Here is a 26,885-nt window from a genome sequence, read left to right on the forward strand (position 1 = left end):
AAAATCAGCTGTCTCATGAGGTCAGATTTAGTATTTTGTGTGTTTGTGTGATCTAAGAGTCATGTTTCTGCTGTAACAGTCCATTCATCTCTCAAGATGAAATGTGTGGAATGGACATCAATCTGTTGTCCAGAGGAATATAAATCTTCTGCAAATATACACAAACCTAATCATTAAACGCTGGATTATTTGGTAAAAAAAACAACAACCATTTAATCAATTTTAAATTGTTTTTCCCAACTATTTCTTCAGTCTGTACAGGACTTTAGGGCTGTAGGCACTCAAAAGAATCAAGCAACCAATGAAAAACTTAAACTGCATTCTCATGTTTCCAACAAACCACCATTGTCTAATGCGTGTGCTTAAAAATCCAAGCTCAGTTTAATGACTTGTTTTTTATATATATATTTATATATTATTCCTACAAATACATGGTTTTCAGCACTTTGAAAAACGTTCACTTTCCTCAGTAAACCAAGAAAGCTAGAAATATCCTACAGTGAAAAAAAGAGACAAAGACAAACCATTTTGACAAAAAAAAAAAGAAAATCACAAAAAAGACATGAAAATAACAATTAAAATGAAATTAAAAAACAACATCCTGTACAAACACTATGGCCCAATAATTTAAGAAAATAGTGTCTCTAAAACGTTCATATTGCTTTGTACCTCCACTGACCGGGCAAAGCCCACCCTGTGTGACACCAGGCAGTTCATATAGCAACCACAGAGGCCGCCAGATCCCAGGTACTGATGTCACTCCAGAGGTTATGGGGTCATGCTGCAGCCAGTGGCATGCAGGCATAGCAGAAGAGAAACAGTCATGTTTGTGTTGTTGTTCCATTGTTCTCTTCTTCTCTGGTTGTTTTGGCAGTAACAATACAAAGACAAGGGATGGTCACACTACTACAGTACTGCACTCCTTATGAAACCAAGGATGTTTTCACTGTTTGTTGTAGTTTTACCATTATTACTCTCTACAGCATTATTACTAGAACTATCACCATCACAGATACACAGAGTGCATCGTGTGTTTGTGTGTGTGGAGGGTTCGTCCGGCTGTGTGCATGTGTGTATCTGTGTGTTAGAGTTTCAGTGTTCAGTGCTCAGAGCTTGTCTTCTCAAAAGAGAAACTGGGAAGAGTCAATAGCTTGGGGTTGGTGTTGGGGTTTGACGAGCCTCCATCCTGTCCTGAACCCTCTCCAACTCCCAGGTCAAAGGAGTCCTTGGAGTCACTGGAGGGCGCTCTCCTCCTCAGACAGGTGTCCCGGCTGGGCAGAGGAGGGGGCATCCCTAATCCCCCCAGCCCCATGCCCCCAAGTCCACCCAGGCCTGGGTAGAGGCCAGACTGGGGCTCCAGTCCGTCAGGGGGGTCCACGGAGATGCAGGGTGGGCTCATCTTCTTCTTGCGTCGGGGTGAGGGGAGCAAGCTCTGAGTAGGGGTCTGGCTGTGTATCTGCAAGCTGTCGGCTCGTGACACAAAGCCGGAGGAGGTGGAGGCTGTGCTGCGCTGGGGGCTGGACTCTGCGGAGGAGCATACCTCTACAGAGTGGCGTCGTGGGTCATCTAGCCAGGAGTAAGGGCGGGGGCGGGGCAGGAGGACGCTCTGGCCTTGCGTGTCAGCACTGTGGAACCTCTTCAGCTGCCTCAAACATGGACTCTGGCTCTCCTGTTGTCCTGCGTAGCGGCTGTAACCCTCATTACTGCCAGCGCCACTGTCCTCTGTCATGATGTCATCACTGCAAGTCAACCCTGCATGGATAATGAGGGATACTTCCTGATCCTCTGAGGCTTCCTCCTGTGGATGCGGCCTGGCTGGTAAGGGCGGAGGAGGCAATGAGGAGGAAGAGGAGGAGGAAGAGGAAGGGGAGGAGGAGGTGAGGAATTGCTGGTCATGGAGCTGGGTGTGCACGCTGCTGGGGCGCGATGGTTTAGGGGAGGCGCCTGGTGTGGGGGGGACCAGGCAGAGAGCAGGTTGCTGATGATGATGGGAGCAGGGTGAGGGGGAGTGGGAGGGGGAGGAGGTGGAAGGGGATGGAGGGAGGCTCAGAGACGCCACATTCACAAGTCCTTCATTGCTCTCCCCTCCATTTGAACACAGAGCCTCCTGAGAGTCAGTAGACACTGCAACCTGAAAGACGGGGCATGGAGGTAGGAGAGGGATATATTTAGGAGAGAGCGGTGAAGAGATGGAGGTAAAAAATGGAATGGATGGGAGGGGGGGTGAGAGGGGGAGACTAGTTAGTGTGAGTCAATGAGGATGAGAAGCAGTAGTCTGGGTCAAAGTTCACAGTATGGCCAGCATATTCCCAAAGTCTCTGTGCTGGTCATCTTAGAATGTTGCAATTCCAATTTAACCTTATGATGCCTTTTATGAAGTATAACATGGAAACACAGATGCTGCACTGCATTACTCAATGGCAGATCGAATTCCTTATTAAAATTAGTAAAGAGTGAGTCATAAACAACTTGTGAGACTATTGGATGCAACCTTTGTTTTTGTTTCATTTATTTATTGTGCAGTGCTTCTGTTGTGGCAGAGCCATTATTTTGTATATTTACTTCTGATAATACTATTTATATTTGTTATTGTTATGGTTCCCCTCAACTCTAGAATTAATTATTGTTACATCACTTGTATGTTTGAATACAGAATAATGCATTAACTTGGAAGGTTGTTTTCACATTCATCAGCTGAAGGGGGAGAATTTCTTGCTGTGTCAAGCAGTAAAACATTTGAAATGAATAAATACAAGTTTGCATATGAATAAATCCTGGACATATTTTAATGATGGAGAAGGAGCAAAAGTAACCTTAATATGTAAAACTAAAACACTAAAAATCCCCAAAACAAGTTGTAAATTTAACTCATTTGTTGAAAACCCATGTCTGTCTTAAAACATGTCTGCAGGGGGTCTTTAAAGGGACTTGTTGATTAAAATGAACTACTTGTAACACCACTGGTAATGTGTCCCAGCCCATCCTACGATGTATCTTTTTTTCAAGCTGTATCAGCCAGTGACACCCAGGAATAGGCTGTGTGAGCAGCAAAAACAGATCACTGACAGTTGGAGAGACCGCTGATAGCTCGGAAAGACAGCAACCAGGGCAGGAAGCTCCCTTTGCCACCCAACCTGCATCCCCCATGAGAAAGAACCCAACAAAGCTACCAAGCAACCCAAAGAGACATACTCCCAGGCGAGCCTGAGAGACGGGGTTTAGGACAGACCTAATGATGACGACCTCATATTGATGACAAAAATTGCAAGATGCATTTGCGGCAAGGTCTGCATGAACAAGTGTGGCCTTAAAATCCATCAGGACCAAATTAATTGCATGGTGCAGGGGAGTGAAGGGCAGCATACAGGCTCCACCCCTGGTAAGTTGCAAAGAGTGCGACAGTTGACAAGGATATGGCCAGAATCATCAGCAAAGGGAGATGCAGACAAATGGCATCAAACAGTGACCCAGTGGTGTAGCCTATGAGTTGTACAAGTGCTGCCAAAAGCTCTTCAGAATCCTATGGAAGATCCTGTGAGTGATTTGGCATGGGTGAAGTGTTGCAGACCAGTGGAGGTGGGCAGGGGGCATCTAGATACCTAAGGAGAACTCCTCCACGCTGGAGTAGTTCAGAACAATCTTGCTACTTAGCATGGAAGGCAAAATCTTCTTTAGTGTCTATACAGAAGGATACTTCCTAACAAAGAATTGCTAAATTGACACCTTGGTTCAAAGAGGTGGCAACCCTGAAATTCCAGGATGCCTAGAGCACAACAGAGTTGTCATCTAGCTAATCAGGGAGGCTTACAATGGGAAGGGAGACCTAGTTGTGCCTTGGCTTGACCTCACTAATGCACACAGCTCAAACTCCAACAAGCTGTTTGAGAATACCCTGGACCAACACTATCCTGATCTACTATGGGAACTTAAGGCTCAGTGTCACTTCTGGGAATACAAAATTAGACTGGCACCGATTCAAATAGGGGATCTTGACTGGGTGCACCATTATTGTCTTTGGCCTTGCCAAAAACATGGTGGTCAAAGCGGCGGAAACTGAGTGCAGAGGCCCTCTACCCAAATTGGGTGTTCTGCTGCCCCCCATCAGAGCTTTCTTTGGATGGCCTCATTGTCATCACAACATCAGTGCCTGGTTGTAGGTGGATCCTCCAGGGCCTAGAATAGCTTAACCCTTTGGGAAGGTTGAGTTTCTAGGACGCAAGGTTTTTGCAGGTACAGAGGCAATGAATGGGCAAAGTTAGAAGTCATCCCACCCTTGATATGATATGGCCCATGGCAAAGAAAGACGACATCTTTTCCTGAAGTACATCTAGGCATTTGTTGCAGAGGAACGGGAACAGGAGCAGGGTGGTGGGCATTGGGCAGTAGTGAGCATAAACAAGGAGGGTAACCCGGAGAGGAAGATATCTTGGTAGGATATCTGACAGAACCTGGCTCATACAAATCTGGCTCAAGAGTGATTCTCTAACACGTCATCTGTGCCCTGGGAAAGGTTCACTTGAACATACACTTGAAGAACATTGCCTTCGTCAGGGCTGGGGAGCAGCCTAAAGCACAGGCCAGATCAGCAGCTCAGCATTAGCTCTGCTCTCCTTTGCATCAAACTGGGAACTGTGAGTAGACTTGGGGAGGCAGCTCAAGTTCTTCACATGGAGTTGTCACATAATAACTCCATTGAGGTCCGACGTGGTGCTATCATCAGCTTTGTCAAAGCAGGTGCTCCTTATAAAGTTGACAGTTCCCTGGGAGGACCATATGGGAGAGGTAACTAAGTGAAAGCTGTCCAAGAAGGAGGAGCTGGTGGATCAGTGCCAGAGACGAGGCTGGAAGGCTTGCTGTGAGCCCTTTGAAGAGGGGCGTTAGAAGCTTTTCTGGCCCCTCACTATGCCAAAAGATCTACACTCTGCTTGGCATCACTGGGGCTTCAAAAAGGAAAGCCATCAAGTCCATGGAGGCCACAGAGAGGGCCTCTAGATAGCTTTGGATCAGTAGGAGTGACCCATGGGCCAGTAATGCTGGGATATAAGCCAAGGGGTAAATAATGTTGAATGACCCCGAATCACAGGATGATCTCAGGAAACATCACTGATGATGTGTCCCAGTGCATCCTAGGATGTATCTCAATGTAAAATCATTCTCAAACTACCCTAACACTCTCAACATCATGTTTAAGATTCTTTTGAACAATTTTCAAGCTATATTTTATCGTTTATATTGATTATGAATGTGACCAAAATGACATTGCTTTTAAGAATCCTTCACATTGTTGGTAAGAAATGTGTATAGACTTGTGACATTTTCCTGTAAATCATGTTACAATCAGGCAGACTGGGCTAATAATTCATGCCAGGATTATAACATCAGTTAAGGCCAATCTCCACATTCACTCCATTCACAAAAGACTACATATACTGTAATTTTTAGTTGACTGTTTAAAGTGGTAATTTAACTTTGTACTAAAAAAAAAAAAAAAACCCATCAAAAATAGTTACAAATAGCCAACTGTGTTTCACAAGATGTAACAACTATACTTCCATAATTAAGGGTAAAGGTATACATTTTAATATGTATAATCTTTGTGCACTATGTTTTGCACCTGTCATTTCCTCAGAGCCCTGAACAAGTTTTTTTCACTGGCTACCAGCTGACATGATCAATATTTTTAAGAAAACAGCTCATATTTATTGCTCTTCTCATGTGTCCCAGGAACACTACTTTTTTAGGTGGACAGAAGGACTTAGCTGATTGAGTGCTGGCTGACACAGTGAACCCTGAGCCAGACAAACTGACCTTTAACCTTTGACCATTCACACAAAACCCTGTATACCATCAGCAACATGCTTTTCAGTTAATTTTCAACCAAATTCCGATCAGTCTCTCCGTGCTGTCATCCTTACCTCTAAATAAAACCATCTACAGGGTGTGAGGCCAAAAGTCAGAGGGTAAACATAATATGTTGCTACTGTAGGAGAGGAAGGGTTAGTAAGCACAATGGATGCTTAAACTCATAACATGTCCTCATGAACTCATGACTTTTTCCTCATAGACCACAAATTAATAGTATTTGAATATAATTGTGTTGAATCAGTTCAATGAGAATATGTTGAATCTATAGAGATGAGGAAACAAGACTTGCATGAGTTTTAGGATAAAGCATTTTGAGTTTGGAATCATGGGTTTCCCTGCATGAGTTTGAATTACGTGACCACAGAGACACCTAGTGGTCAAAGATATCACAACCAGGCCAGGCCAATCACCAGCCACAGCAATAAAACACTGAGTCACAAATAATATGAGTGCGTACTATAACAATACTAGAAAATATCACCCTGTCAGACTTTTTGAAGCAAAATCAGGTTAAGTACAAAAACTACTGTACTCAACAACTATGAACGTTTCAAGTTCTAAGCTTATCAATAAAAAATTCACAAGTGCTCTATCACTGTGGTACTGTGTGTACAAAATGGCCAAATGCATATGGACAGCACTTGTGCTGTAGCAATCCCCTGAGTTGTTTAGTTTGTAGTGTAGTAAGAGCACTGCATTGTGGGTAAATTTCTCAGCCAAATAACACATTTGTCTGGCTTGAATACATTCTATAACTCAACTACCAAATAGGCCTCCTTACAATGTTACACCAAGCTCCTGCCGCTCGTATAAGAATGTAAAAGTATTACAGTTTCCTACAGGCCAAGCTACCTGTTTAGAGAGTGTCAGATGCTTTGTGGCTGATGTTTAGCAGTTGACCAAAAGTTTATGAGTGACAAAGGGAAAGGAGGAGGGTAGCCTGTGAGTGTGTTAGTCTGTCTGTCTCTTTAAAGATGAATATGGAGTCCAGTGTTTCTGAAAGGCCCAGTGGTAGCTAGAATCTGCTGTTTGTTGCTGTTTCAGAAACAGGAGTATCTGTGTTTGAGAAGTAGCTCAGGGTCAGGTGGCTTTTGAGCCCAACTGAGCTGAGATCAGAGAATAACAGATACAGTATGGAGAATGAGACAACAGATAAGGTAGCAGTAGATAAAAGGAAAAAGGGAAAAAAGAAGAAGGAGGAAAAGTGAAATTGTTTAGAACATGGAATGAGGAAAGAGATTTAAGAAAGCAGTAAGCCATTATTTCTGTGGGACAGGGTCTAGGGCCACAATTGGGGAAAATATCATAGATTTCAAGAATTAACTTGCAGCATTTTAAGAAAAAGCATTTTTTACGAGAAGCTAGTTATATCGTATGAGAATAAAGTCTAAGTTGCATGAGAAATAAGTCACTTTATCATAAGAATAAGGTCGTCATTTTAAGAGCCATAACAATAAGGTAGTAGCATCTTATGATATCACATCAGCTGTTGTCTTTATAGGTCATTACTCACTGACATACTTGCTTTTCTTAGTTAGTGTTAGTTTGTGTTTTGATCTCTGAGCTCTTTGGCCCCGCTTTCTGGCGGAAATCAACCACTGTGTCAACACACACCCAGTTATGTCACTCAGAAGTTGTTTTATTGGTTAAAACCATGGTGGTGATTGTTTTATTGTCGTAAAATCAAGATTTTGAGGGGCATATTTGTGATATTAGAGTGGTAAATTTCTACTTATTTCTCATCATAGGTAATTAAATAAACAGAAAAAAGCTAAACTAGCCATCATGTCACCAGTTGAGCACATACACGCACATGTGCTGGCAGAAGTGTGTACCTCAAAAAAAAAAAAGAAAAATTGGTGCAGAACCAAAGAGACAAGCATGGGCCTTCATTTGAGATTTGTACAACACCAACTGTACTAAGCTAGGTCATTGATGAAAACAAATAAAAGTTATATGCCCAGTATAAATGCAGATTAGTTTACGATTAGCCTCATTTTCAAATTTCACATTGAGTGGGATTGGATTTTGAGCTGAAAAGGTTAACCTCAGAACCTCAAATCCCTCATTTTGACATATAGAGTAAGCTGATAAGACTGCTCTCACAAACCTTGGGTGGAATTATACTGTTATCAATATTTAAAAGGGCACTATTTAGTTTTGGAAAAGAAATTCTAACACAGAATTGTAATATTTACAATATTAATGAGGTAATGATACAAACTCGAAATATATATATTTTTTCATAACTGAATAAACAAACTGTTTGTCAGAGGAAAATAAGGACCCCAGAACACTGTTTGAAGCTAGAAAGGTGGCAGGGTCCGCCAAATGTAAACAAAGTAAAACAGTATGAAATTGCCTGAAAATCAGATTTTTCTGATTAAAATTTCTTCCCAGAAAGAACATGGTGCACCTTTAAACCTTTCTCCCAAAATACTACTACATCTTTCTCATAATATTATAGTTTTAGTTATGAAATATTAGAATATCATTTCAAAATATTATTTTCTTTTCTTTGTTGCCATAATATAAATTATGAGTTTTCCAACATTAACACTTCAAAAATCTATTTTTTTCCCCAATAGCAGCCACATTTGCTGTAATTATAACCATATGTTTTCATTTTCACACTCCAGCAGCTGCCTCAAAGATCAGCCTCTTGTATCTACTTGAAAGTTCTTTAATCAGTAAAATCAGCCTCTATAGTGCTTGGTATGAATAAAAACTTCAGATGAATGGGTCTTAATGGCACATGGTTGAATACCACTGACATTAAACACAGTTTTCCTCACATACAGTACAGATACCAACAAAACAATATATAAAGACCATAAAAGTATAAATCTGAAACATTGTGATTTAGTCACCTGTCTGCGGAGCGTACGGCTGAATGTGTGTGTGCGTCTTGGAGGCGGTAGTCGTGGTATACTCTCTGAGTCTGAGTGGCTGTGGGGGCTGATGGGTCTGAAGAGGTCTGTGGGAACGGTCAGCTGTTGGGAAAACTCCTCCGGTTGTGAACGCACCGAGCCACTGGAGCCTGCACACAACCAAGCACAGTGAGTGATTTGGCAGTCAACCTCCCTTTAGTCAACCTGCATTATGCATATCATCAAGGCCTCACATTTCTCTCGTGTGATATCTATTTGAAATGAAATGGCATATCCTACATTACCTGATTGGGCCCTGTGGGTGCCCAGTATGTGCTGGGGCCCCTGTGTCTGTGCTAGAAGCTGTGCTGGAGCTGCCTGGCCAAAGGACTGTGGGGGGAGGAACATGTAGCTGTCGTTGGGCAGGGAGTGTGTGCGTCCCACTGCAGGCTTCCTTACACTCAGTAGGTTGCCCTCCAGTGGCTCCCCAGGATCAAGCTGCTCAGGCTAGGGAGAGAGAGAAGAGAGTCAGGGTCCCTCTGGAGTTGGAAGGACTGGGGCTAGTCTTTAACTCAACCACTTTCACACTCTTTTTTAATGCATTCACAGTTGATATCTTTTAAGACACAATGTGAACAAAGAGGCAGTAGTCTTCAGCATACACAGAAAACAAACAGGATCTTTGCATGGCACAGAGCTGCCACAGATCACAGAAACAAGACCATGCTAGGGTGAAATTTATAAGCAGTTTCTTTTCTTTTCTTTTCAAGTGTAAGACACTTGTGTCTACATTTACCCATGCAGTTGTGTATGTTTACATAAGCCTGCTCCGTGATTGTGTGTCAGCTGGGGCAGTGTCCTGCAACCTGACCCATAACAGTTCACATTCATCACAGAGCTACTGGAGCTCTAGCACGCTTTACAACCCAGTGGCAAACACACGACAACTCAGATAGGATTAAAAAATACTACAACAACGGTAGAGGACATAAGACAGTATAAACACAGAAGAAGACTGATAGGAAAGGACTTTGAGAAAAGACATGGACTCACATGTAAAGCACATAGGAAAAAGACATAAAACTGAGGAAAAAAGGAGGGAAAAGGACAGAGAGTGGACAGAGAGAAAATAAGAGTAGAGACAAAGGAGAAAAAACTGCAAACTGGCAGGTAAGGAGGCGCACTACTCTACTGGACTGGACTGGACTGGACTGGAGAGTAACACACATTAGGCTGGAAAGGTGGAATGAGAAAGAGAAGAGAAAGTTGGGGGCACATGGTTATATTCACCAGGGTCTTTCAACGCCTCTTGTTCTGCTCTACCTCTTTACTCACCCCCCTTCTTTACTTTGGATTTGTCCCAGCACAATCCAATCAACAGTGATTTCTTGTCATGTGTTGGCCAGGCTTCCCTGTTTCTGAGACTGATGGTGTATAAATCGATCTCACTGCATCGTTGGATGTGCAGCATGGGCCAAGGTTACAGTGACCCTCTCTGGGGAGGACATGTGACTACAGGGAAGCATTGTGATCATTAATGAGCCAAACTGGTTGTTAATTTTACCGTGACAACCAGATGACATTCAATTCATTTTCAATTTAGAGGAGAAGATGACCTTTCCCTCAATGAGTCTTCTGTGATAGGTTGTATCATTGAGGGATGTATAGATTAATTCTGGAAAGGATGCATACATAATGCATGATGAAGTGTCCTGGTAAGAGAAAATAATGGCTGAGGTGGTGACGCTATGATTTGGTGTTCCTTCCAGCAGGTCCATTATTTTCTGAATCAAGACTTTCAGAATGCATTATTGTGCTTATATCATGACCACTTAATGCAGTTGGCTCGATTTGTTTTACATGGGGCATAAATTAAAGATTGTTGCAATAGTTTGTGTGCTCAAGAACTGATTTATAATGGTGGTTTGACTGTAGATCCTCAATTATTATCCTCAAGTGTTTTTTTAAGTGTTTTTGATATATGATTTTAACACCCACATGCCAGCCAATCAAACACGTATTCAAGATGAATACTTGTATTTTGCTATAAGTATATTGGATAACACTTTATTTCATGGGTGTGTAATTTCCTGCTATTTCCTCAGAAGTTTTCTGGAAAGAATTATGTAAGTTCAGACTAATTAAAGAGAAAATAGAGACAAAGTTATGATTGAGTTATTTAAGTTCAGTCAGTTGTGTTTAGTTTATAAGCATCTTTTAATCCCAACTAAATATTAATTAATTCCTCACTTCTTACTGGATAATTAAGTCTCTGTATATGTTGAATTGTATGGTTACTTTTAGAAGAATCAATTTCCCATGTTCAGCTGATCTGCTGTAAAGTGACTAAAAGACTAAAAAGTTTTACTAGTGATTCAATGAAATCACTTAATTGGGTGTCTTCACTGCCCCTATGAGTAATAACAGATTACACAATTGTTTCCAGGAAATGTCCTACAAATAGTTACATATAAGAAATTATAGGAAACTATTGGACCTGTATAATAAAGTGTTAACATATTCTTGCAGCTGTTGTATAAAGTAATTATAGAACAGTTAGAATTTGTAAATGTCTGACTGCCTCCCAGTGGAAGAATCACAAAGTCATCAGATTGGCTCAGTTTAAGGCTCAATCCCATTTCCAATTTTTACCCCTGACCCTCGTTTTCAAGTGCCCCCCTCTCCCCTCACAACAGAGTTAGAAAGGGTTATGGTTGATATTCCCTCCAATGAAATAAGATGACTTCTTGAAACCCTCACAGTTGTTGTCAATGGTGACTGGTGGTTTCTAATAATGTCTTCAGCTGTGGTAATTTGCAATACTGTGGCCATCCTGGTATTATCACAATGCTAATTGCCATTTATCTGATGGAGATAGAAAAGCATGGATGCTCGCAATTTGTTCACAACTTCACACTTTCAATCACATCATTAAATGAAAAAGAACACTGCTTCATTACCTGGCCATCACCGGTGCTTTATAAACTAACATTAGCATTCTATGCTCCTACGCTGCCAGTCTGCACTGATTAGTGGAGCGGTACCAAGTGCAGCAATTTCACGCTGGACTTCAGTGATGCAATGTTGAAATACGTCTAAATGGGTCTGTCACACATAAATCAGCAATAACAATGTAATGCTAGCTAGCTAGCTAGTTAGCTAGAGAGACATCAGCAAACTAGTAGTGATTGTTGTATGCATGTTACAAACAAAAGGACCATAATACAACAGAGTTCACATAACCCTTGGTTTGAAGTGTGCCTCTGAAAAAAAATTGTTTTGTGTGCCATGAAGCCCTGACACCTCACCCTACTCCTCTAATCCCAACAAGAATTGGGACACTGATAGTAGGGGCAAGGGGTGCCCTTGGCCTCCTTTACTTTCTAAGTAAAATTTCGGTCTCTGTTCAGACAGAGCTGTAGTTGCTAAATGCCCCATTATATTCATCAGCTAATTGTTAACTCTGCTGTTTGGTGATGGGTAGGTACTGTAGACTCAGTTTATAGTGTGCATTTTCAACCAGAAGCAGAGAGTGATCTCAAACAGTAATGGGTCAGAAAACCAAAATGATCAGCTGAAAAACTTTTGGCTTTGGAGAGCTTTTAACATTTGGAAAACAGCGGTGTTGGGGATACTGCTCTCTGGGTTCATTTGTAGGAGATACCTTTCACATACAAACAGACTTGTGATCCATTATTAATATTAAAAATCTGATGAAGCTGCTTCAAATGTTTTTAGTTGTGCTGGGGCTTATCCAAACTAGCTGTTTAGCTAATCCAGTTGGTTTCCCTCTGTCAACCTAAGACTGTGACAGCCAGTGTGTGACACTAGTGGGAGGACAAGAGACTTTGAAAGTGGCCTGGGAGAGGAAACACTACAAGATACTGCAAAGGGGAAGAGGAGGAAGAAGTATGGAGAGAGAGAAAGAGAGGAACTGTCAGTACATTGCATTCCAGACTGGTTAGAAAGAGGGGGTTAATATCGTCGGGGGCCGAGTCGTCTGTCAGAGCTAGGGACCAGGATTTCTCAGAGGCCAGAGACAGAGCTTCCATCTCCGCTAGAGGGATCTAGGCAGGAAGAGACAACGGCTGGTGAGCAGAGAAAACAAACGCACGCTCCGTGCAACACACAAAAATGAAGGACGCTATACACAGAGAAGACCTGCCACTGACAGGACAATACATGATTGAAACAACACATAAAACTGGAAGTATGTGGCAGGGCAACAAAAAAGACAGAAAGACAAAGCAACATTTAAAGGCTGGAAACCACATGAGGATTTTTTCTCACCTTTAGACTGTATTGCTACTATTGAATTATGGGGTTACCAACAGCAACATTACATCAGGGTCCAGACACACACACACACACACACACACACACACACACACACACACACACACACACACACACACACACACACACACACACACACACACACACACACACACACACACACACACACACAAAAACATACAGCGTGATGATTCTGAGCAACAGACAAACTGTTTAATGTCATGAAATGACAATGAACAAGCAGGCAGGAGGGGATTCATTTATATTGTATGTCCTGGAATGGTGGAGGCTTAATTTTAACGCCTCTAAGTGCCTACACAGCTAAATTTGCTGAATCCAGGATGGAGTTTTGAGTTAATTCACATCACTGAATCCAGCAGCTCTGCAGAGTTTTCATTCCTGAAGTGTTAAGAAGCCTTGAGCATCGCTGGCTTCTGTATATTTGGCCTCATACCTGCTTAACAGGAGAAATGCTTTCTGACAGGCAAATGGGCCATCCACGGAGACAGGGGCAGGGGCCGAAACTCAATGGAAAACATTTCTGCCAGCGTATCAGGAGGAGAGAGGTGGCCTATGGCGCCTAATAACGACATCTCCAACCCATTTAAAGCTTTTAGAAGATGGGGTTTTGCGATGGTAATGTAATCAGTCCAGATTTGCCTTCAATTGAGGAAAAGAGACACCCAGATGCATTATTCAGTGACTCAGTGATCCATAGCTTATTGACTGTGCCATTACTCTGCAGACTTGTGTGTAAAAGTGTGAGCTCTTGCTCTGGTGGGTTAATTACTTTGTTTGGCAGAGTAGGGATTCACATATGAACATAACAACATGCTGCATGTACACGCAAACACAGAGCAAAGACTCTGAACTCTGAACCATGTCAATGAGGCTACTAAACCAGACCAAAACCCTGCCAAGCATGAATGAATATAAGTGAGTGGAGACGTGAGCAGGGGGATGAGATCATAGCTGAGGCGGGATATGACGCACTGCACTGTGGTGGGCAACAGGGCAGGGTAGAACGGGAAAAATATTTAATGTGGAGAAATGCCAGTACGAAAAATGGGAATGGCTGTAGGGCTGTACGACATGTTCAAAACATCACATTAGCATGCTTTTTCTTAAATCTTATGAAATGAAGTTTTAACGGACAGAATGTACCAAATCCTGCCAACTAACTTTTACTTTGTAGGCCAGGGATCCTGTACTCTACAATTGTTATCCATCTTTAAGTACTTTGGTCTGGTATTCATTCATGGAGTTTCATTTTTATTAAAACAAGTGGTAAATTGTGCCAACAGAGGTGAGATAGTTTTCAATCACAATCTGTTGTTTCAAGAGTCCAAGCTCATCTCCATTACTACATGGGGAGTAATCTGCCTTATTTAAAGGGTCAGTTCGCCCAAATTCATTGAAATACTTGCAACGCTGCATCATATGTCTATGAGTCAGAATAATCTCAAGAAATGATTGATAAAATTGATTGACTTCAATGCTGAATTTTGTTTTGTCTTGTTTCATACCGACCTCTTAGATTGATCTGGATAAAAGTACAGTATGTAATTTCTGCCACAAGGGATCTCTTAATCAAAGCTATGAAAACAAAACATGTAGTTTGATGACGCAGTGAAGTAGCGTGCGATCATGAGTTGTTGTCTTCATTTTTTTAAACATCAGACAAAAATCTATCTGACGTGACTCGGGCAGTAATGTTCATGGACAAGGTATTTTATAAAAGTTTTATTCAAGTATGTTTCGTCGCGTTTGCTGACTTCCTTCTTCTGTATGACGTATCACCTGATGTTTCCTGGAAGTTATAGTGAGAGGGGACCAAGGAAACACAACATGACCTTGAGTAAAATTAAAGATTTCTCTGGGTTTGAACAAAGTTGCATACTTTTGGTAAAGTGTGAGTAGCCTATATAACTCAACAAAATATATATAAAAAGGTTGAGTCATTTTTTTTACATTTTAATGCAGGAATGTTACATATTATATCTTCAACCCTTGTGGGGTTCTAACCCCAAGGTTGTTTTTATATAACAGATTTAATGTGATATCTAAATCAACATAAACAAACCAGTCAATGGTTTAATTTAAAGAGAAATGTAATGGTCAACAAGGTCCTACCATGCGTAATGATAGACATAAAACATGTAGAGTAAAAATAATATAAATATATCACCCAAACTATATCAGTGCAAGATGCACACTAAACCAAAAAAATAAATATCCAGGCCTATACACCTAATTACTCAATCAATACACCTAAATAATGCATCTGCCGACCAGGATCTTAATTTTACTGGCACTATATTATTCTAGCAACAACAGCTTCTCTGTTTAAAAAAAGACTGATTCTTTTTCATCCATGGAGGTCAACAAATTTGTGTTTGTGCTTTTCACAGCGCTGGAAAATGAAATCTAAAACAGCAACATCTCTTTCTAGAGTCAGTGTCCCCATTGATCATCTGGATGATCAACAGAACAGCCTGTGGAAAGTTCTCATACGAACTATGTCTTTGGCAGAAAGTAGTTCCAGTGAGGTCTGCGGATTATCTTGAACTAGCGGGACCTTGTTTCTGACTGTTGCTGTTAAATTTTTGACACGTCATTATTAAAGGCTGTAAGCATAACTACAACCACAAAAAAACTCAATTCATTGCGTTGCGGTTAGAAGCATAAATTTATCAAAAGATGGATACATCAGAACTTTTGGGCAAAATTATTTGCATGGTTAGATACCACTAACTGAGAAAAAATTGATTTTTTGTAACTTGGGTGAACTGACCCTTTTTTAAAGGCATCATCACTTGCTTTAAGAATGTCCTTGCTTCAAACTACGTTGGAATTGCAAACAAGGGATATGATTGTATTTTACCTTGTGTGAAAAACAAGATTATCTGTAATCTTTCTGGATTTTGTTTTTAATATTCATAAACTACAGCAGAAACTACTGCATCACAATTTTCATTTTCTCATGGTTACTTGTGCAGCCCTACACACTGGAGAGAAATAAGAACCACTATATGTATGAAATGGAGGAAGTGAGTCATCATTCTGGTGATTATTGACCTTCTTGTCGCTGCTGTGCTTGCTGGGCTTGGGGGGCAGTGCGTAGTAGTGGCAGATAGAGCCGGACAGGTTGTCCATCAAACTCAGCTCTCCCTCCATTGAACCCTGGATGACCAGGGAGACCGAGTCAAACTGTGCTCTCCGCTGGACGAACTTCCGTAATGCAGAGTGAAAAGACAGAAAAGAGAGAAAGAAAGGGGCAGAAGTTTTGGGGGAAAAAAAGACAAGGACGGGGGAGAAGGAAAGACAGAAGTAATAACAGAGACACATGAATAAATGTGGAACAAAAGAATGGGGCACAAAGACAGAAAGGGAAGAAAAAGACAGCCAATCAGGTAGAGACACAGATATACAAACAGAAATAAGCCAAAGGAAATACAAGTAGGAAAACTACATTATCTTTCAGTGTCTTACTAAATTACTAGCAGGCTTTCATGCAGAGCACAGCAACTGAATATTCACTATCTCCTTCTAAACAACATCCAGTTCAGGCTGTCTTGTGCTGCCATTTAATCCCACAGGGGGGCACTACGACACTGCATTAGGGCTAAAGAAGAGACTGCGGTTGAACCACACATGTTTTAGAGGAGCGGCAGTGGAAGACGGATAACATCTTAGAGAGGGAAACATAACGACAGCGAGACCTCTACTTCCTATCCCTAAAAAGTTCTCTGCTGACTAGAAATAGCTGTTGAAGTGAACAACAAGGCCCCGTGGTCCAGCTTTCCCATGGCACTGTGACCTATCTATGACTGGCATGTGCTCTACAGGGACCAGCTACACTCACATACACACACAGTCATGCATGCACACAAACTGTAAACCATCCTGATGCAGGTCAGTATGGGTTACAAAGGAATTTGCACATCGAGGAGATTTTCTGTATACACAATTGACTTGACATGAACCATAACAATGCATTCATTATTATACGTCTAATATCTGAGGGCAATAAGTTAATCACACATATATGTATCCGCTTACATTTGAAATGGTGCCAGAGTGTGTAGTGAATGTCCTAATATGGTCATATCCGCTATAGTTTGTTTACGTATAGATCACAGTTTGTACACTGAGACAGTAAAGGGACATTCCTCCCAAGAAATCCATTATTTCAGATAAAATCCAGTGTGCTCAGCATCCCAGAGAGTTAACTGATGGTTTGGACCAGAGTCAGGACTAATGACCAGAGATGTGGGGGGTCATCTGACTGACCGCACAGCCTGGCCCCCAGCAGAAAGTGACTTTGGAGCATCTGTCATGTCGCCCAAGATGCTGCATTAGCCACTGAGAATGGAATGATCTTACCTAGAAGTTACCTGAATGTGTCTCACTTTTACTTGTGTGCAATGATGTGAATCTTATCCTTACATATACTGAGCCAACAGTGGTATTAATTGTATTATTAATGAATCTCTCTGTCACCCACATTTGACATGGGGTTATTGCAAATATCTAAACTAGCTAAACAAGCTTTATCAAAATCTACAAATGATCTGTTTTATAATAATAAACATTAAAGGGGAACGTTCAAAGGAAAAGATATTTCCAAACGTGGGCCTAATGTTTACATACAGTATTTTGATGTCTTGACCAAAAGTTTTGGAATCAGTCCAGTAGATCGCCTCAACGTATGCAATGGCTACAATGCAATCCTTTAGGGCAACTCCGACCATCAAAGCTAAATTCACTGAAAGTGCTTGTTTTTGCCACTGATATGCTGAGGTTGTCTGACAACATTAAGGAAATTATTACAGAGTTATAACTTTTTCTTAAATAAATAGATCATTTCTGTAACCAGAAACAACACAAGTCTATATCAAGGAGAAGTCTCCATCTGAAATCTTAGGAGAGGTGAGCTGTTGCAGCAAGACAACGCTGGAAACACGAGGAGTTTAAAGTTTACCTAGAGGAAATAAATTCTCCAGCTACAGTTTATTTCCAGTAATGGCTGACTATATAACTATATAACAATCCAGATGAACAACTCACCCAGGACACCGGAATTCCCCTTTATGCACACACAAAACCAGAGTTTTGTTTTTGGAAAACATGTAAACACCGCTAATGAGGGAACCATTCTAAAAAAATACCTTCAAACCACAACCAAGAAATAGACTCTAGATAATACACATATACATGATGTACAAGCAAAACGAAAAAGATTTATCACCTCCAGCGGGGTGTCCAGGCATGAAGCAGGGTCTGCTCTGATGTTTACAGTGTCTCTGGTTATATCAGCAGTGGGTGAGTCCATAGGACCATCCCTTTCCTGCTCCATGTCCCCTCCTCCTGTTGACCTCCAGGGGGAACCCCCAGAACTTGACCTGTCCATGCCCGGTGTCATTGGGTTGAGCTGGGGTGACCTTGTTGCCATTTCTTCCGCTTGGAGCCTGTTCTCCAGCTCCAACTCTGCCTCCAGCTCTGCCTCCTCCTTGGCTTCCTTGTTGCTCTCCTCCAGATGCTTCATCAGGACGGCAATGACAACGTTGACCAGGACGAACTGAGCGGTCAAAACAAAGGAGACGAAGTAGATGGGAGAGACCACAGTGTTGTAGCAGGTGGTGGTGGTGTCACCAGCGCAGTCCCTTAACGTGTCCTGAACGAAGCATGAAAACAAGACATGCAGGCATTAATGAAAGCTGTATGAGCTCACAGCCAATCAGAACACTGATATAAGATGATTCTGGAAAACCCTAAATTTCATTAAATAGTGACAGTTCTAAATGTCCAATGGCAATGTTTTTTAACCTCAGTGGGCAGTCAGTCAGTCCTGAAATATCTCAACCAACCAATTGCCATGACATATTGTACAGACAATTATAGTTTTTTTTTTAACATTGATGGTTATCTAACCATGAACCTTTGTGTAATGATGTGAGCAAGCTAACATAAATGCACATTAAGTAACTGTGCAGCACCTATTGTAACGGTGAACTAGCCAGCTGTAGGGGACTGAAGACAGGAATATACAAAGAAACTTTTATTAACATTTTGATGCTTTAATCAAAAGGCTTGGTGTGCACAGAGACCTACACAGACACAATAACCCCTGAGCTTAAGGAGGAAGGATGTCAAGCAAGACAAGGAACAGACCTAAGAAGTCCAGCCTCATCCCACCAACTCTGGGAGAGTAACAACTTTGTTTGCTCTCCAGACAGCGACTCCATCCACAGAGATGTTCATTAGACCCCTCTAGAACTATCTACTTAAATGTGTAAATGTATATATCTTGTGTTTCAGAACATGTAATCGTTTTGATATTATAAAACTCTGCTTCAAGTAGAGGCCAGTTCTCTTTCCGCACAAAGGAATTAATTAGTAATCAGTAAAAGAGCGGTAAAGATCCTTTTTCTTCCAAAACACAGCCCTACACTATAAAACTTTATCACACGTTCTGGCTCTCTCTCTTTTCTTCTGTCTGTTGTCCTGACTCTTGGTTTCTGCTCATCACCCTTTTGGGTCAACAGGTATTACGGGTGCTGGCTTTTGTTTTTCGCTTTTAACTAAAAACTAAACAAAGCTCTAGAATGAACTCTGAACTGAGAAGAAAGACTGCATAGATTCCTAAAAGCAACAAGCAAAGCCCGCCCTTTGCTGTATGAATAATCATGAATTTTTCTCCTTTTTTTTTTTTTAAATTAGTTAACTTTTAGACTTTTGAAGATTTTTATGGCTCCATGCATCCCGACTGTGCAGCCTGTCGCTGAACAACAAGACCGGAGAACACATGCTGTGTTTTTTCTGTGGCCTCCGAAAGGCCTTGACTGAGCCTGGATTCATCATCCTGAAGAAGCTTCACTGAACCTACTGTACAGTTATCATCTGGCTGTCTCTACGGATCCTGAAGATTTCTTGGCGAGTCTACCTGCCATGCTGGGCGCTTTCCGGGGAGCATCATTATCAGCCAATCCGTTACCGTGGAAAAGTAGGAAATAACCATCTTGATGCGTTATGTGTGACAGTTGAAGCAGAGCTAAGTCTTACATGATTTTTTGCTTTTTATTGATCTTAGTTAAGTATTCCTCTTTTTGCGTTTTTGGATCGTTTTTATAAAATTCCTTCATTGATTCATTCATTCTGTCGGCAATAGTTTAACAACTAAGCTTACAGTTAATTTATGCCTTATCATTTCCATTCTAGTCGTATATATGTACATATATATTTATGTTTAGTTAGGTTAGTAAATAACTTGAATTAAGTCGTTGTATTTGTGTTTTCCTTCATGGCAGAGATGGAGGTCAATGTCAATCAATGTAGGTGGTGCTCCTTTTAACAGGTGCTTAATAATATTTCATAAATGTGGGGGGAACGACGCTACACAGCTAACCACATGTTATTGAAACATATTGGCCAGTTATATTATTATAGTATTATTATCCCAAGTGTACGGACTTCCTTGTGAGCCACAATTGGAACTTATCAAGTACGAGACTCTGACATACCTTCCACCGCAGAAACCGCCGGGGAAAATACAGAGGGTGAAGCTAATGCGCCTAACAATAGCCTTGCTACAAATGCTGCTATCAAATATAGGAGGTATAGGCAGTCCCTGCTCCGTCAGCTAAGGGGTTTTTGGCCTGAAAAAAAGTTGAAAATCCCTGACTTTGTGTAACCATGAAGTTGACATTTTTAAATTTTGGTGAAATATTTATGTTGGACAAAGAAAAAAGCCTGCTGACTTGGGTGATCAGGTTTTTATCCAGCGCCACCAGCAGGTCAAAGTTTTTTCATTTGGACAGTGGTGGTGTAGAATTGGTACATAACATACCAGCTTAAACATGCATTCTGCATTAGTATTTAGCCAGTTCAGCCTCACAGAGCAGCTTGCACGGCTGCTGTATTCATGCATGGATAATCACAAATAGCTTCATGGTTAAAATTAGGGAAAGATCAGGATCACAGTACAAAAGCCTAAAAACAGGACATTAAGTTGGTTCTCTGGTGTGAAAGTCAGATGCACTATTTGCCCATCCATCACCATGACCTCCACACTCTTACTTTCTCCTTCATTACATAAAGGCCACACCACTTCTACTGGCACTGAACATTGGCACTGAACTTAAGTACGTTGCATAATTGTGCAATATAAATGTGATTGGTAGGGGTAGTGGCCTGAAATAGAACATAGAAGAAAGACAAACAACCATATTAGAAGTTATTTAAAGGTAACTGGCAACTTACCATCTGCTGCAAGCCACATTTTGAACAAATATAGCACTTGAAAAGTACAGCAAAGGCTAATATTTACTACCAACTATTGTTGGGCCCTGAGGAAAAAGTATTTTTAGTCATCTGCAGAAATTGGGTAAGCTGATGTGTTGGTATGTATGTAGAGAACATACCAACACATCACCACTAGATCTGCCTCTTGTGTTCCAGATGAATGTATGTGCACATGTGGAAGAATGAAAATGCATTATGTGTATGTATGCCTGCAGTGATAGTTTCACCTTCATTATGCCATTCCAGTTGTCTCCAGTGGAAACTCTGAAGAGCAGCAGAAATGCCATCCCAAAGTTTTTGAATGTAGCATAGCGCCCCAGACCTTCACATGGGTGGAGCTCATCGCAAACTGGGGAGACAAGGAGGAGCAGGGAGGGGATATGGTAGGATAAAAATAGTCAGGCAGTAAAGGAGAGCCATGGAGATAAAGGATGATGCTTTTTGTGGCTTTTCAGTTGTCAACAACTTGGCTTTGCAATGAAATAATGACTGTTGTACTACTGTTTTACTTGAAAGCTACTTGCTTCAGTTAGACATCAGTCAGAAAAATCAATAAGGTATTTCAAAAAAACAATTAACTCCAGATTGAACCCACACAGGGGAGCAATAAACACGTGCATGCCTGTGCATGGACTGAGTGGTATGTATATGTGTGGATCTTTGTTTCAGCTTTGTCTTGTTTGCCTGTATGCATGGTGCATGTGCCCTTACTCAAGTCACCAAACAGCTCCACTCCCAGCGCTGCAAAGATAAAGAAGAGGAGCATGAAGAGAAGACCCAGATTCCCCACCTGCAGAGAGACAACAGGAAGAGAGAGGGATTAGTCAGAGGAGAGAAATCCCTGGCAAAATATACTAATAACAAGGGACAACAAACAGCTCATTCCAGTGAGAAAACAAATGGAGTAGCATGATGAAGCAGCCAGAAGGAAATGTAAGCTATGGCAATTCGCCATTCACTAAACTCAACCCCGGACAGCAATTGTCCAATCATAGCTTAGCAACTGGAAGGCACAGCAGGCCTGTTGAGCTTTGGATTTCTTTGTGTGTTGAAGCGGTGAGCATTGGGCTGTAGAAAGAGAGATACTCCTTATCTAAAGAGTTTGGTGATGGTTTCTTGTTTTCCTTTCCAAAAACAGAAAAAACAAGTAAGGATGTATTAAATACTTGTCGTAGTAGTTAATATGATTTTCAGCTGTAACGTTAGCATATCTGGCTAGAATGTTGACTTTTTTCCTGGGGCATGCAGATTTAGCTGCAGTCTTTTAGCATGTTATTGTGTATGTAGATGTAGCCATGTACCCCTCCCCAGGGTTTGTAATGAAAAAGTCAGCTGAAAATATGAAAAAGTCAGCTGAGTTGGAGAAAGCATTTTTAAACAATTCTTAATGCTAACAGCTTAGCTTAATTAGCTAGCTAGCTACAACTGATAAAAACTGACAAAACTGAAATGAGCTTGAATGAGAGGCTGCTTCTGTCCACCTGCAGCTTATCTTAAATAAAGGACGCATTGTTCCAAACATTACTAAGAGTTTCTTGTGCTACATCTGCCTCGCTGTAAACCACCTATGTGTTATGTGTGAATGACACAAAGGAGTGACTGACACAAAAGAGCAGAAGAAGCAAAATTCTGAATAGATATGAGGAGTGAAAAGCGCAGTTGATCTGGGACAACAGTGAAAAAGATAATCGGAAATAACAGCTTTAAAGGTGCAATATGCAAGAATTGGCACTGTCAAATTCATACTCAAAAAAAAAAAAAAAAAGGGACAGTATATCACCTAAGTAACCGCTAACTGCTGCCAAGTGTTGCTGCCATTTGCTAAGTAGCTCAGTTTGCCATGCTGCTAGCTGTCTGGACTAGGAGCTCGTGATGAGTTGGCGTTTACATCACTAGCACACTGGACAATGATGGGCTGGGGGTAGCTGGTTAGCATTCTAACTTCAATAGATATCTCAACAAAACAGTACACAAACGTCATAATTTCTTCACTTTCTGTTGATATATATATTGTTTTAAATGTTGTCAACTAAAATTCTTACATATTGCACCATTAAATACGGTCAGAGAAGGGTTTTAGTAATGGAAAGTTTAGGGGTTTGTTGCTCCTGCTACTGCTCATAGTCCCACCACCCTTATCAACGGATTTATTTACTATGAACATTGCTGACAAGCTCTAGGTGGAATTAGCATAGAACAACACTCAATCTCTCTCTGAGTGACAGACAGAGGTTGTATCAAAGAATTCTGCGAACAGAGGAGTGTTATTTTTTTTCTCAGTCCAAACACTGCCGAAGTTGTTCTAATTTACCAACTCCACCACCCTCAAATCCACCCACCATCGTTCAAAACAAAGCCTCAAGCTACAATCATTTCCCAATCTCTGCAGGGAGCTGGTTATGCAAATAAGGGTCTCTAGAGTTGGCAAAAAAGCTCACGGGAAACAACAGCGCCCTGAAACAGAAGAATAAATACTGAAAAAGGAATGCCTCTGGGAGGTAATTTTAGGGACAGCTTCTGTGGGACGTGTTAGGAAGTGAAAGATCCATGGAGAAAAATACAGAGGAGGAAGGAAAAGAGAATTAATCGGCTTTGGTGGATGTTATTTAACAGATTTGACTGTGTACCTGAGGCAGGGCTTGCATAACGGTGTCCAGCAAAGCTCTCATCCCAACCGCCATCTTCAAGAGCTTCAATACTGTGGGGGGACACACATACACATGGAGAAAATGAAAAAGTATCTTACCAATATTAAGATTGTTCGGTCTTACATAAGAGGACAGGGACTTGTGCCATCACGCCTTCTGTGAAAGTGAAAGGACTCAGACTAAGCCAGCTCTGTCAGAAAGAGATTTCCTTTTATTAAAAAACATGAAGATTTTAGGTAGCCTGATTGAGGTCATATCCTCCAGATTGGGGTTGCAGTTTGATGAGGTCACTGGGTGGCATTGGGGTACCAATAGAGGTACATCAGGAGTGACAGATAATGCATAATAATTAATGGAAAAGTAGAGATTCACAAAAAAAAGAAGTTTTTCTTGACCTGGGCCAGCGACTTCCAGGACTCTACATTGGTTGCCAACCTCACAACAATGAGAAAACTTCTGAAAGTCACTGGTCTAGGAGGAAATGGTTCCAACAAACGAGATGTAACATGTTCATGGCAACATTTACTGGTGTTGGTTGGCATATTTTTTAATCTTTGGATCAAGAAAGGTTAGCAGTGTCCCCCTTGCTTCCAGACTTTGGGCTAAGCTAAGCTAACTGGCTGTTGATCAAACCCTTACACTGACCACACTGACATGAGTGTGGCATAAATCTTCTCATCAAATTCTTTCCCAAAATGTCACACTATTCCTTTATGCAGGAGCAATATAAATGTTCAAAGACTTTGTATGCTTACAAAATACAGCAGGGAATGGAAATTGTCTGGTCTGGGAACATATTGTTGTCACAGTAGGTTTTACTTACACTATTAACTAATAAACCATACTATTCTAATGCACAATACCAGGGCTCTAAAACTAAGCAGCAAATTTGAATACAGCATTAATTGTATTATTTACACTGACACTTTTTCTACAGACAATAAAACCAATACTGGTTTGCAATTGCCTGATTATACTTCTCATCAGGACTGTGTGCGTGTGGTGTACAATGGTTCTAATCCTTTACTTAAGTAAAAGTATAAATACCACAATGCATGAATATTAAAGTCCTTCATCCTCAATGTTGCTTAAGCGAAAAAGTACAGAAAGCAACATGACAAAATATACTTAACGTATAAAAAGTGAAAGAAGCTTCTCATTTTGCAGAATGGCTTCATTCACAGTGTTATATTATTTGAGACTATTATATGTTTTGTTTTAATCAGAGATGAATGCCTGCATAGCATTAATGTTGTAGTTCCTCAATATGGAGCCGATGTTAGATATTGTGTGTGTTACTGCATAGATTACTGGCATATGTGTTTTATATGCAGTTTTGTAAAATGTAAACAAAAGTCATACTTGAGTAAAAATGATAAAAAGATACTGTGTTAAAATATAATATAATAAATATAAATATAAAAAAGTCTTAAAGTATCTCATATTATATGCACTTTAGTATCAACAGTCATTTTCTGGTAATACATGTACTTAAGAATCAAAAGTAAGTAAAGGTGACTTATACATATATTTCCATGTATGTATAGGGTATATATGGCTCAATTATCGGCCTGGCCAATTGTCAGATCCGTTCAGAACTTTATTAATTATCTTTTTTTTTTAAATTTTCTTTGATTGCCGATAAAATAAACGAATCTAAAAATGTGCTACTTTGGCTCTGATGTAGCATGCGATCTGCAAAGTAATTATTAACTTAAGTGATCACATAAATGTAGTTGAGTAAAAAGTGAATAATGTGCCTCCAAAATGTAGTGGAGTGGAAGTTTTAAGCAGAAACTAGAAATACTCATGTAAAGTACTAGTACCTCAAAATTGCACTTCAGTACAGTACTTGTGATTAATACTACACTGTACATCCAGGCACAGCTTCTGAGAAGCAGCTTGAAAAGGATCGATGTTTAAACAGCGGAAACATTAAAATAAGATGAAACTTGAAATCGGCGAGGATGATCAAATGTGATTAGGATGGAGCCATTGTGTAAATTGAATCCAGCTAAATCACATCTACATACTGTCTGAATATGAGATACATGGTGATGCCAGATAGAAAAAGGAGTTGCTTACTGTGCCCATCTAAACACAACAAGATGACGTGTATGTGCCTGGTCCTCTATGTGACAGTAATCAATAACGACTTCCATGCTACTCCTGTTATTACACATTCAGTAATCAGACAAAACAGATGAGCCTCCCTGCTGTCCGTCTTATCTCCTCTTCTTCTCAGCTCTCCCCATCTCTTCCTCCCGTTAACTCCCTTCCAGGCTTCTCTTATCTTTAATTACCTGGACAAGTAATCAGCCTGAAGCACACGGTCAGTTTAGCTTTTCCTCTTCCTCCTGCCAAATCCATCCCGTCTTTTTAACTTGACCTTTCTCCTCCACTCTTTTCCTCCATTTATTCTGTCTCCAGATACACAGCATTCCCTCTATCTCTCTAACCCACCTACAAACCATCCCTCCATTCATTCATCTCTCATTATCCTCCTTCACTTCATCTCAACTTTATTCGCTCTAGCATCAATTGCTCCTCTTTCTGACTTCTTTCCATCCTTTTCTAATCTATTTTCAGGTCAGAAGTTATTCATCATCCCTGCCTCTTCCTTTGATTTTTCCTCTCTTCCCTCTCTCTTCTCATTTATTCCCTCCATACCTAGTCTACCTCTCGCAGCTTAATTCATTTACTGTCATAATGTGTCTTGGCTCTCTCCCACCCTCAGCTATCTCTCCTCACCCCTCTCCCTCTTCAGTTTTTATCTGTATATCATTCTCTCTCTCTGCTCCCTCCCAGTGCTGTGTTTGTCAGCTGACTGTGTTTCTCAGTGCCATCTGGTCGACTCACACCCTGCCCGAACCCTGCTGAGACCTGTCATGCAAAAATAACA

At 40.9% G+C, this 26,885-nt stretch overlaps 1 protein-coding gene across 1 annotated transcript in view; it reads right to left on the reverse strand.

Moving 5' to 3' along the window:
* Positions 1-605: 605 nt before the first annotated feature.
* Positions 606-26,885, reverse strand: part of cacna1g (calcium channel, voltage-dependent, T type, alpha 1G subunit) — a 268,885-nt gene continuing 242,605 nt past the window's right edge. Inside the window, exons 30-36 of the mRNA XM_073490161.1 lie at positions 23,963-24,033; positions 22,047-22,125; positions 21,563-21,684; positions 18,283-18,708; positions 9,041-9,242; positions 8,736-8,905; positions 606-2,131 (exon numbers count right to left, since the gene is read on the reverse strand). Coding sequence (XP_073346262.1) covers positions 1,100-2,131; positions 8,736-8,905; positions 9,041-9,242; positions 18,283-18,708; positions 21,563-21,684; positions 22,047-22,125; positions 23,963-24,033 — 2,102 coding nt within the window. The 3' untranslated portion in view covers positions 606-1,099. The remainder of the gene's footprint in view (positions 2,132-8,735; positions 8,906-9,040; positions 9,243-18,282; positions 18,709-21,562; positions 21,685-22,046; positions 22,126-23,962; positions 24,034-26,885) is intronic.

The sequence above is a fragment of the Pagrus major genome, chromosome 20 (assembly GCF_040436345.1).
Source record: "Pagrus major chromosome 20, Pma_NU_1.0".
In the NCBI taxonomy this organism is placed as follows: Eukaryota; Metazoa; Chordata; class Actinopteri; order Spariformes; family Sparidae; genus Pagrus; species Pagrus major.